The following is a 13,824-nucleotide window of genomic DNA, read 5'->3' as shown; positions in this document are numbered from 1 at the left end:
TACAAATGGGTCTGAACCCTTGATGTGGAATTTGAACTGTCCATGTCCAGCAGCAAAGAAGTTGACAACTGAGCTAATCAGACAGATCTGATAATCTGGATGTACTTCAGTTCATTGGGCCGGGTATTACGAACTCCTGGCGTTATTAACCTAATTTAAAGCCCAGAATACCAAAACAACATACATTCAGACTCCCAAATTCTGCAGCAGCCATTGGGCACTGAAGTTCCTCCACCACTGTAACATAGAGCCATAGAAAACCCAAGCAGAAATGATGTATCACCCCTACTTCCATTTGAAGTAGTCCATCGCATTGCATAGCCCTCTACCTCCTTGATACAGTCGTCTTGTCCCTCACCTCTTGGTAATAGAAGCTCCGTCTCAAATCTGTTGCAGCATGTTTCACAGGTTTTCACGTCTTCCTTGGTCCTAAAATAAGAATATGTAATGATGTGACTGACTGAGCAGTTTAGAAAACACCACCATGAGGATGATGTCAGTAGCTCTCGCTATTTCATTGGTGCAGCTATGGCCCAACCTGCGGAAGGCAGAAACTGCCTGCCAGCAGATGAGCTGTGTGAATCTTCAAATGGTGTCTTCTTAGACAGCCAAGTCAGCATGTAAACAGTGGTTGCCAATGGTATGCTTCACAAATATCCGCAAATCAATCAATATAATCAAAAGTACAAAGCTTAATCAATTTTTAGAATACGTACGACATTGGTTTATGTTCATCATGGACATTGGCCATATCGTAAGGACTTCAATTCAGTGGCATTAATGTTGTATTTATTTTCCTTGCTCACAAATAAACACAATCAAAAGTGCTCAGATATTCACGTGTGTGAGGTTCAGAATGAACCAAGTGTGTATATTTATATTTTCAGGCAATGGACTACCCACTCTCAAATAATGGAACAAGGCCGACTCCAAAATGCATGTTTCTTACCTGCAGATTGGAGATCAAACATGCTGCAGACATCGCCAAAACTATCCTCCCATTATGAATTGGACATTCTATTCCTGACTGAAACCTGGCTACATCAATGGTCTAAACCCATGCTTGATATCCTAGTACCTCCAAACAACACCATCCTGCATCTAGACTGTCCGCAACAACAGGTAGGAAGGATTGGAATCATCCACGATAATTCCCTGCATGTCAAGTGATGGAGCAAGGACTCGTAGAAAAGAGACTTACTTGGAAACAATCCTCTCGTAATAACTCATAACTTGTATTAACTGTGTATTGTGAAATTAATATGCACTACATTCTAATTATTAGAAAGAGATGAATCTTGCTTACGTGTCTTATTAACAAGTAACTTGAGTGAAATCTAAAATGGCTGCTAAACGCGGGAAACTAATGCGCATGCATCAACTGCATCTACGCAGTATGACGATCTGTAGCTTGGAGGGAATTTTCTGCACTTGCGCAAACGCTTTTAAAATGGCAGCTAAAAGCTCACATGCTAAGCATCTGCTTTGCTGAAACCAAACCAAGATATTTACTAATTGCTAATGCGGAGAGAGCATTTATAAGTAAATGGGATTAGAATAGAGATAGGTGGTATTCAGTGAAATCATTTTATTTTGAAATGAATATACTTCCTTTTGACTTTTTCTATTACTTTGTGTTTGGGCCTTTGTAAGAAACCGAAGTCTATATCTCACGTGACCCCTACACATGCGCAGTCCAAGTGAGCCAGAAGCTGCGATGTAACCCTTGAATGCCATCCAAAGCCGAGAACAGTAACATACCCTGGGAACCAGTATGATGTCCTGTGAAAAGGAAGAAAATTATATGAAGTGTATACTTTGTACTTGATAAAGATGTGAATGCGTGTGGGAATAAAGATTTATGAATAAAAATTAAGGTGCGGGATCATTTAAAAATAAACTGAAAGACGTTATTGAAAATTTAGTATGGTGTGATGATCATCCCCTTTGCCTGTCCAACCAGAATTAGGAGTTTTATGAAACTGAAACATTAATGGGTGGTACATGAGCATAGAAGGGTATAATTGAGGTAGCTTAGTTAGTTAGACGGAGATTTGCTGAATGCTGCAGAGCTCGGGATGCTGTCGGATTGATGAACAAATGCTGAAGAAGAATCGAATTGCTAAATTATTGATCTAAGCCAAATAAATTAGAAGAAGATCGCGGAAGAATCGAGGAGGAAGATAGTGTCAGAGAGGGGTGCGACGCAGGCGTCGGATCTAGAAGAGGTCACCTTATCCTTTCCTGAAACCTGTCCTCAATACTGAAGCCTTTGTCTCTTGACCTTTCCCAAGGGGACCTTTCACAGCTCCTTGACTAAGGGGTTGGTTTCACACCATATTAGGTAAGTATATGTCTGTGTATTTGCAATTGTACTGCTCTTTCTATCCTCTCTTCTCTGAGTATCATCATTGTAAATTCTTGCTAATTGAATCTTTCTTCTTTGGGAGACGGAGACTGTACTGAACTTTGAGTTTGGCTCACCTGAAATTAATTTAGATAAACCATATAAAATTTTCTCGAGTCTCTGGTCATTTATATTGCAGAAAGAAATTGTAATATATGTCATTTCACCATCAACTAGTTCAACTAATTGTCCATTGACCAGAGGAAAGAACCTTTTGATCAGTGAAAGGTTAGTTTGGAATGACAAATAACTAATCTCAGAAAGAAGATATAAAAATTGACCCCAGTAGGTATTAACCTGCCTGAATGAGTGTGAATGTGTTTATGGGCCCAGGTGAGTATATGGTATTAGAGCATCCGAGGCTGGTTTACCGCTGGATCACAAGAACTTCCCAGTGGACAGCCTCACATCTTGTAAATAAAACTCAGTACAGAAATTCTAACAGCAGGCAGACTGCTGGCTAAAGTACACCTCATTTTCACCCTCTGGGAGAGAACCAGGTGTTCAACAAACATAATGGAAATAATTACAGTACACAACATGCTACACCGCAATGCCTGCTTTCTCGGAGATATCACCCTACTTTGGAACGATGAGGATGACACAGAGGTCTCTCCTCTAAAACACATTGTCTCAGATCAAAACCTGACCCAATCGTGCACAAGCCCAACACATTACAAAGGAGCAACGATCGACCTAATCATATCCAGAGAAAGAGCGCTGACAATTGAATCTATCAAAAATAACGACCAGTCCCATCATCACCCAATCCTATCCCCAGGCCCAGCTCCAGGAATTTTTGTTTGGGTGGGCCAAGGGGGCATTTGGGTGGGCCACTACCGACCCAATTTGTTGCTTCAGGAGGTAGTCTACAAGCCATAGATTACATCATATCTACTTGCAAACAGTCACTATGATACAAGGATTGCTTCTGTGTGTATACAGAGCATGTGGAGAGTTATTTATTGGCGCCCCACCACTGACCTCTTTCTCTGTTGATACCTTTACTACCACCCTCCAACAGTGCACTCCATCTCTCCATAGACCCTCCCCCTCACGACCTCCTCCTCAGACTCCCTCACTACCACCCTCCAGCAGTGCCCCTCATCTCTCGGTATCTCCCACCCTGCCCCATGACCTTCTCCTCGGATTCCCTCACTACCACCCTCCACCAGTGCCCCTCATCGCTCCATAGCCTTTCCTCATATTGACCTCCTCCTCAGATTCCCTCATTGCCACCCTCCAACAGTGCCCCTCATCCCTCCGTAGCCCTTCCCTCAATGAGCTCCTTCTCAGATTCCCTCACTACCACCCTCCACCATTGCACCTCATCTCTCCGTATCCCCCACCCTCCCCCCATGATCTCTCCATAGCCCCGTCCCCTCATGACCTCCTCCTCAGACTTCCTCACTACCACCCTCCACCAGTTCCCCTTATCTCTCCATAGCCTTTCCCCCTCATCACTTCCTCCTCAGACTCCCTCAATCCACCCTCCAACAGTGCACTTCATCTTTCCGTAGCCCCCCCATGGCCTCCTTGGATTCCCTCACTGCCATCCTCCAACAGTGTTCTTCATCTCTCTGTTGCCCCTCTCTCATATTCGAATTAATTTGTTGTATAGCGCTACTCATAGTGTAGGGTGTCACAGTACTTACATCATGCACACATTATGCAGAGACAATGAATCCTACAACTATGTAAATCAGCCTATGGGGAATGTCACATAAGCCAATGAGGATTACAAGGTGTAGGAATCACATGTCATCCATACTGGTGGGCAGTATGTTTTAAGAGGGTTTGGTCTGGAGACGCACAAACGCAGGATTTAAAGCATACCTCAGTGGTTACGGGGTTGGGTTTACTGATTAAAATGTATATCTGACAAAACAAACTCTTTATAGCAACAGTAGAGTAATGAAAGACTGGGAAAATTCTAACTATATTGCAACACAAAAAAAATATGTTCTAATTATACCATTCAGGTTTGTATGCAGCTCTTTGCTGTCAGTTCATAGGTCACTGTCCTATTTTAGGATTGTAACTTCTGTACTGCAAGTAACCCACTGAGCTATCCACATAAAATACAGTTTATCTGCATTTAAAAATTACAAACATACAAAATATTGCTCTCCAGCAGGATCATTAATCGCCAGATTTATCTGGACATTTTAGTAGTTGTGTCTTGCATCCGTCATGATAACGACACAATGATATAAATTAAATATACACGGCATACATGAAGTATGTGTCTTGCTGGGCCCTCACAGATTTTGAAAACATTAACTAATATACACACATCCTCGAAGCATAAACAAAGTATGTATCTACCTAGGCCTGTGCAAATTAAAAAAACAGAACAATAGCCACAGCTACGTTCAAACTCTGTCACAGCCGGATCTGATAAACAGCTGAAGGGGTCTGGAAAGGTGAATCAGGATCAACAAACTCCTTTTCTCCAGCTCTGAAAAGAAGGATATATCCACGCAGCAGGACGGTACGCACAGATTACAGGTACCAAAGAGGATTTCTCCTATTCCATGTCCCTGTACCTGCACCAGTGGGCGGGACACAACCCACCTTTCTAAAAGGAGATGCGTGATTGGGGGTGCCTGTGAGAAAGAGCCCAGGCCCAATCACGCAGCTCCTAGAAAAATAGCGTTCAGAGGAACATTTTAAATTGCAGTGGCCATTTTCTGTTGGCCTTCCTGACGTCACTGCGAGGGCCACGGTTCATGTTTGGGTGGGCCAGGCTCATGCTTGGGTGGGCCTGGCCCACCCGGACCACCCGCTAGAACCGGGCCTGCCTATCCCACCTAACTGCACACACACACAGAGCTACAGGACAAGAAATCAAACATTAGTGCTGGGTTAGAGGCACCAGAAACATGAACAGGGAAGAACTGGCCTTGCTTTGTCTGAGAAAACTCACTCCCCCAACTGAAATGCAGAATGTTCTCGAATTAAAGGAGCAATACAATCTAACAGTGACAAACATAATGGAGACAGTAGCCCCACTTAGTCTCAAAAGACAGAAAAACAAACCCTCCCACCCTCGTACAATCAAAACATAAAGTATGAAAAAAGGAGTCTTAAACGTGCCCAGCATAGGTGGAGATATAAACACTTGACATTCCAGCTAATCATACTACGTGCAAGATGGAACAACTGCAAAAAACACATTTCAAATGCAAAAACATCATACTTTAGATCCCAATTCGACGATTCAAGAAACCGTTCAGGTAAACTTTTCAAAATTGTCACCAAACAAAAAGGGGCAAGTAATTCAATCAGGATTAGCAGCATCTTAAAGGAAAACAAAAAGGCTTTCTCAACATTTTTGAAAGAAAAAATCGTAGAAATGAATAAAATCAATCGCAAAAAACATAGAAAGGTTACAGGTCACTACAAGCAACAATCATCATTCCCAAGGTAACTCTACATCTCCAGAGGAGGCTCAAACTACAAACCATCCACCCAAGACTAAAAACCAAGCAACCAGGAGAGAGTTCAAAACACTAAATGAAGATGAGGTCCACAAGACCTTATTATCCATGAAACCAACTACACATTTCAATGACCCAATCCCTTTCACAATACTAAAGGAACTCAGCGACCATTCCCCCTTACCCCCCTCCCCTCCCCCCGTTGACGACGATCTTAAAACACAATGCTAAAGCAAGGTATAATCCAGAAGCAGTGGTGGCTGGTGACATTTGAAAGTGGTGAGGCGTAAAAGTTCAGGATGAGTGCCCGGTGGTGAGTGAGCGTGCCAGACTGCCATATGGCAGGTTCTCCCCCTGAGAAAATTTGAAAAAGATGGGTAAGTGGTGCATTTTTAAGCATATTTGAGAAAGCAGGAATGTTAATAAATTAATTGTGGAAGTGTAGTTATGACATCAATAAAGAGATTTCATATGATAATGATGTAGGTAGCTGCTTATTCAGCATAACCACAGAGGGAACCCACTGTCCAAAGAACCCATTCTTTCCCACTGTTTTGTCCATCTGATCAGGCTGTGCCCCCACAAGACATGTAATCCAGGCTCTATTCCCATCCAGTCTTTGTCCTCTCTGCTGAGTGCGAATATATCAAAGGAGATTGGTAATCAGCTTGGAACTGCGGCAATGTGTTTAATGAATTGTGATGACGACCAGCAGGGAAGCATTGGACCAAATCTACACTGCAGGTCGGTCGTCAGGGTAGTATTGGTACAATGCTGCCCTGCTAGTCGTCATCACAATTCATTAAACACATGGTCATTTGGGCACTGGGGCAATGGGCCAGTAACTGAATTGCAGGCAGCTGTGGGCCACTTTTTTGTACAGCATGGTGTTGGTCGATTTGGCCTTAGGCTATGTCTGTGCTTTTCAGATGGCACCAGCCAACCCGGCGTGTGTGCCTGAGCAGCCTTCCCAGAGGCAGATGGGTCTCTGTTCTTATCTCCCGTTTACCAGCCGGGAGGAGGAGTCATGTTGCCCACTGGGCCCACCCATTAGCCTGGGCCTACTTTTGATCCCAATCCAATCCTGCAGTGACCGGTTATAGAAAAGTGTGTGCGGAAGCCTCGGGAATGCTTTTTGTGCAGTGCACACTGTCTGTTATGTTTGTGGGAGTCTAGTTCGTATAAGGTTGCTGCGTGATCCAATTCTTGCGCTTTGAAACCAGTGGAGCGCTATGAAAATCATTCTTTAACTGATAGTCTTCTCAGCCCGGTTTAATCACCTCGTTAGCAAAACCTATGCTATTCCCTAAACACCAAGTGGAGGAGAAAGTGCCTTTCAGTTGCACTGCAGATCTGGCACTGCAAGCATGCTCGGCCGCTTCAACACACATCACTGAGGAACAGCAATCCTCCGGGACAGCTTCTGAACAATGTGCCAACAGACTAGTGCCAATGTTATTTAACGAGGCACAGTCTCTATCTCCAGCTCTCTCTATGACTGCCTCTCTTGCCCTCTACACTCTCTCTCTGCCCCATCTCTCTCCTCTCCCTCTCGTTTCCTCTACGATCTCTCTCGCTCTTTCTCTGTCTCTATCCCCAAATCTCCCAGTCTGTCTACCTCTCTCGTGCCCTAATCTCTCTCTCTCTCTCTCTCTCTCTGGTGGCTCCCTCACTCCTGCCATCCAGTCTCTCCCCCATCTCTCTCTCTTGTGATCTCAGCCCCTCAGACTTGAGATCTTTCTCTATACCGACTCCCCCTTCACTAGTTCTTTCTCTCATCCATCATTCGCCCTCCTCACTCTGCTGCCTCTCACACACACAAGCATGCAAACGTGCTCTCCTACTTTCCCTTCTTTTTTTATCGCAGTCCATCCCCACATTCACTGCCTCTAGCTGGTGAGGCCCCTCTCTTCCTGCCCTATGGGGTAGGCCTCTCTGAATACAAAGTTCCGTTGCTGGGTTACAGCAGTGGGGTGCATGCATAGTTATTCATGCACACATCTTGTGCACCACTGAACACTCGTGCTGGTGCGACTTGAGACGAGCCCATCTTTCCTGATGGTGTTAAGATCCCAAAGGCCTTGAGTACACATAGAACCCATATACAGTGTACCCCAGCAGGAATAACACACACAGAACTGGGGTTACCTTATATCACCGACTTGGTAAAGGTGAGACCCATTATGTTATGGCTCACGTTATGGGTGAATCCCGCAGCGGAACTAAGCAGGCAAATAGCCCGGGACTGCTTGCAAATGGACAACCACCTACGTATCCCATGGCTGAGGTACATAAAAGAGATATTGGATTCAATCGACCACCTATCTCTTTTCAGTGATCCTACCTCCATTACCCCCACATGTAGACACCAGATTAAAAGAGAGCTACTGGATAAATTTGAAGCACAAAGAGCAAGCACTGACTCCTTAAAGAAATCAGTTATAGCACACCACCGAGTGAGTAATGGAGCAGGAATGGAGCCCTATTTATATCTAATGCATAATCACCAGGACAGATTTTTAATGTGCCATTTTAGGCTCAACCTGTTACACCACATTTTAGCTTATCCTCCAGGTTTCACAGTAACAGTTGAGCAGAAGGGTGCCTGGGGCTGCGACAATAGGTCTCCGCAGGACACCCTTCATTTTGTACTTCTGTGTTCTTTTTATCAAATCCCCCGTCGCAAATTTCTTGTTCATATCCTAAAGGAGGCTAAAATACGTGAAGCCAAGAGTGCCCTGAATTTCTTACAAATGGCTGTGGACACCCGCACTTTGTGCTCGATTGTAAATTTCTTGAGAGTGTCGGTAAGATTGAGGAATACCCGTGATTGAATAATGATGAATTAATAATGCAATGTGCCCATTGTAAAGTGCCTTTTTAAAGTTTCGTTTTTAACCTGTTTTTAATGTCCGTCGGTTCAGATCTAATGTAAATATACTGTACACTGTATATTGTATTTGTATTTTGTACTTTTTATGTTGATTTTTAATCAGCGAAATAAAGATTTACTGAACTGAACAGTGTACACGCACCACCCAGTTACAGGTCACACATCAGCTGGCTCACACGTTTATACGAACTCCAAGTCCCTATTGCATTTATTCACACTGAAGCTTTTCACACTCACAACCTCTTCTACACCACTGCACGCTGTTCTTGTAACCCAGAGTTACAGAACAATGGGGAAACCCAAAAGCCACTGGACCTGGGTCATATACAGTACAAAACGGTGCCTTGCTCAGTCCAACCCGACATGCGCACTTAAACCCTGATAGTCAAAGGTCCCACAGGGCCTGAAACGCACCAGCTGCATGGAACTTCTGACTATCAGCTTGACCGTCAGTCCTACCCCCAGATCCTAAGCCAATCATTGTGCTGCTTCCTTGCTGTTTATGTTAGGGAACAGCACTAGATCAGCGCAATGATTGGCTCGGTCAGGTGCTGTCAACGCTCCTTAGGAGACTTGGGGCCGTGGCAGCAATCCCCAGGGCTTCTACATAGCTTAGGTAGGCAAGGGTTTAAGTGCGCATGTCGGGCTGGATGGAGCATGGCACCCGTCCAACCTGACATGTGCACCTCTCCCCAAGGAGCCTGTCAATCTCGTACTCTGCCCCCCGACTCACGTGTCTGCTGCACTATTAAAAGTAAACTTTGCTTGAGCATTCTGCGCATGCACAGCAATTTTTTTTAATGAAAACAAATTCAGTGAGTAAGGCCTTAACTATAGGGCTTGCTTACCATCTGGTGGCGGCAATACAAACAGGGGGGCGACGCTTCCACACTCCAATGAAGAAACCGCCGCAGTCCAGAAGCCCTGAAGGTAGAGTAAATGACACCCCTCTTGAAAAAAGCTGGTGCGGACCCTACAGCTCTGAACAACTTATGTCCAGTGTCGAACTTCTCCTCTCTCGTCAAGTAGTTGGAAAAATGTGTACACAGCCAATGGTGGCAGCATAATGAACAGGTCAACTTCTTTCCATACATTTCAATCATACTCAACTGGTTTGCATCCTTCTTATAGAACCGTTCACAATTAATGCAATTAGGTGGCTCTCTATCAAATGTTTCCCTAGTGAGATGCAGAGCCCCACAAGGGTCAACGATCTCCCCCACACTCTTCAACCTCTATGCTACTGGCGTAAATCCTCAGTTGGACCTAGTATACAACGTATATGCGTATGATGTGCAATTATGCTCAAAGATATCCTCCCTGGAAAAGGTTCTTCGACTCGACAACACTCTAGTAAAAAGCACAAACCTGGCTGTCTCAAAACAACCTCTGAAGAGATAACCCCTACTCATTTCCCCTCATAACACCTCCCAACCCATTGGAATAACACTGAATAAAATCTTACCATGAAAGCACTGTCAGTGAAACCACACATAGTGCACTATTCCAACTCAACCTCCTGAAGAAGGAGGATGTAAAACCGTTCCCGCCACCACCAGATTTCAAGCTAGCAGTACAATAATAGATATGTAACTCTTTTCCACTCGATATTCAGTCAAACTCATCGACCCCAATTTTAAAAAAAGAGGTGAAAAGAATCCTAATGAACAGATTCTTTACATGACGTTTCGGAGACCCTGAGACGATACTACAACTACTAATAGCGCATGAGCACCTCCATCCCAGCAGAACGTACAGAAACATTGTTCACCCATTTGCCTTATCATCTCACAACCCAGAAGGCCATCTTTACAGGAACCGCTTACTGCTTCATAACTGATTGTTTGCTCTGTAATATTTGTGGTGCATCATATCATATTTTATTCATTTTTTATGTTCAATGTTTGCTCCTGTTCCAACTTGTGTACAGCACTCTGATACTCTAGGGTCATGTTCGCACTTAATAAAACTCTTTGAATTAAATTAAAATAAAAAAATGGTACAGGACTGATTGATCATAATGCAGTATGGTTACAAAACAAATCTTATTTTTTGTTTATATGTCCAACTGACCATTGAGTCAATGGTGTTTCAACCTGAGTTCAGATATAGGGTCATCTTAAAGGCAGTGGATTATTGAGCTGATGCAGAATTAGAAATGTCTCAGGGTCCCGAGATACAGCCAAGGCCCTGTTGCCAACACCCACTGCACATGACCTAAAGCAGTGCGAAGAGGGGGTTAGCCACATAGTGGGTTGGGTCGAGTGCCAAGGACCTTAAGCTAATCAGCTGCAGTGGCAGTTGGCAAACAGAGAGTTGGGAATGCTAAAATAGAAAGACATCTTTTGGATGTGGAATATCATGAAAATACTCAAAATGAACTGAAAAAAATGTCAAGTAATTATTAAGGGTAAGTTATGCTTATTATGCCCATAGAACATATATATTTAAAAAATCTCAGAAAACACAGTTCAAGTGAAGTTATGGTTACCAAACAGATTTAAAAAACCAGAAATTATCCATTTAAAGATACAGTTTAAGAGCTAATATTCTCTTGCACCATCCACTAGTATCACCACAGTTTTACCAATTTCACTGTTACCAAAGTGCATAAGTGTCCAACCTACGAGTCCCAAGCACTGTTTGGAGGACTTAATGAAAATATGGCTACGGAGAACTGCGCGGCACTATAAACCCAAAAGGAAGAAAAGGAATAAAAGTTTATTAGCCATCACAAAGACCATGACTGAATGAAATAACTAAATGAAACACATACCCTTCTTCTATATGTGTTTTGCTTATAAGAAGTGAGACACTTTACAAAAAGGTTAAAAAAATGTTACTGTTCTGATTCAAGTTGACACTTTCAAATCAAAGAACTAATTTAAAGTCACCCCAAAAATCATAAGAGAACCACTTTGATGGATTCCATTTAATAGTCATGATTATTGACTATGATTTTCATCATATAACTGTTAAGAACATAAAAAGGCTTTATCCCTTGTATGCTCCCAGGGTGTTGTTTATGCGAAAGAGTTTGGTATTGTATGCCATCATAGTTCTGGGTTGTCTATATTTAATAAATGAATAAATAATGCACATAATTATTTTGTTTTATAGTTTACTGCTTGTCACATGGTTTGTCTTTATATTGATAAATACACTTTATTGCACTTAATATTTCATAGGGATGTTTCCACTGATATGTTAAGTTGAGTGGTGGCACTGACTGAAAATCATTTGTGTTAAATTTGATTTCTTGTGATTGTTACATCATGTTAACTTAGCACTGGAGCTCAATTTAGGTTACACTCCTAGTCTGTTTGCCCAATGCAAGAGCCTATCTACCTGTTACTTAGGAAGCATTGTCATTACAGGTAGTTTTCCAATATGCTGTCTGTATCTCAGTCTGCCACACTTACAAACAATCTGAAATCTACCAAGTGGGTGCGCATAGCATCTTCAGGAAACAGCCTGTACTCTACAGCCTTTACCACACAGGCCATTTATCACGCAGGTAAGAAAAATGCAGGTAGGTATTTGTACCTTTACCACACAATAGTTTACCAAGCAGGTATTGCTTTCTTAAATAACATGCTTTGTATGTTATTTTTTAAATAGTGGCTTAGGTGCGGGTAGAAGTAAAGGGAGGAAAGAGTTATTTTAGGGTTACGGGGTGGGAAGAGGTAAAGGCAGATAATGTTGAATTTTGGGTTCAGTTGTGGGTAGAGGTAAAGGGAGGTAAGGGTGAATTTATGGTTCAGGGGTGGGTAGAGTGAAAGGGAAGTAAGGGTACTTCTAGATTTTAAGAGTGGGTATCGATAAAGAGAGGTAAACGGGTAGGAGGGTTTATGGTCCCCCAAAAACTAAATTTAAAAGATGGTTATATAAATACATGCGTGTGTGAGTATGCAGAAATGCTCACACACACACACACACACACATATATAAATATACATGTGTGTGTGCATGTCAATATATATATATATATATATATATACATATATATTTCATCATTTCACAACAGGATTCGTTTCCGGGATCCATCTCCCATAGTCAGGTGGCGTGTTATACTCGGCCAATCCCACCGCCGAGTTTAGATTCAATAAAGTTTTCAGCTCCAGTAAGCAAAACACGCACTCAGAAAGGTACAGCTCGTTGGCGATTTATTCACAAGGTAACGCTACGCGTTTCAGCACAGAAGTGCCTTGATCACACGTTAAACCTTCTACCAATCAGAAACATCTTATGTACAAACACCAGGACTGGTCAATTGAAAACAACATAGTGGAAGGACACTCGTAAGAAAAATAATGATTCGGCCATATTGAAATGGTTCCTTTCCATTGAATCCCTATTGCATCATAGAGATATGTAATGCAAAACAATGAGTCCGATTAATTCAAGTGAAAGATCCGGACTACATCAGATATGAAAAATACAAGAATAACAAAATATGCGCATACTAAGTAATATCGCATATATGCATAAGAAACAACATTGTACTCGGTCTATTACAGATACTGATTCCTTTCGGGCACTAGACCGAGTACAATGTTGTTTCTTATGCATATATGCGATATTACTTAGTATGCGCATATTTTGTTATTCTTGTATTTTTCATATCTGATGTAGTCCGGATCTTTCACTTGAATTAATCGGACTCATTGTTTTGCATTACATATCTCTATGATGCAATAGGGATTCAATGGAAAGGAACCATTTCAATATGGCCGAATCATTATTTTTCTTGCGAGTGTCCTTCCACTATGTTGTTTTCAATTGACCAGTCCTGGTGTTTGTACATAAGATGTTTCTGATTGGTAGAAGGTTTAACGTGTGATCAAGGCACTTCTGTGCTGAAACGCGTAGCGTTACCTTGTGAATAAATCGCCAACGAGCTGTACCTTTCTGAGTGCGTGTTTTGCTTACTGGAGCTGAAAACTTTATATATATATATATATATATATTCACTGAAAAAAATAAAGATTAAAGTGAAGTTATTGTTAAGTGAAAATGTCAGTTAACATAACATTTTAACCTAAATAAAACACTGGAATTCGCAAGTTTTAATTAACTGA

General features: G+C 42.3%; 1 protein-coding gene across 1 annotated transcript in view; it reads right to left on the bottom strand.

The window, feature by feature from the left end:
- The window catches only part of LOC146860857 (malignant fibrous histiocytoma-amplified sequence 1 homolog), a 106,491-nt gene that overhangs the window by 4,347 nt on the left and 88,320 nt on the right, over positions 1 to 13,824 (bottom strand). The window contains exon 9 of the mRNA XM_085646384.1: positions 359 to 429. Coding sequence (XP_085502510.1) covers positions 359 to 429 — 71 coding nt within the window. The remainder of the gene's footprint in view (positions 1 to 358; positions 430 to 13,824) is intronic.

The sequence above is a fragment of the Triturus cristatus genome, chromosome 3_1, assembly GCF_964204655.1.
Source record: "Triturus cristatus chromosome 3_1, aTriCri1.1, whole genome shotgun sequence".
NCBI classification, from domain to species: Eukaryota; Metazoa; Chordata; class Amphibia; order Caudata; family Salamandridae; genus Triturus; species Triturus cristatus.
The sequence above is the reverse complement of the archived record's forward strand: the minus strand, read 5'-3'. Positions and strand labels throughout refer to the sequence as shown.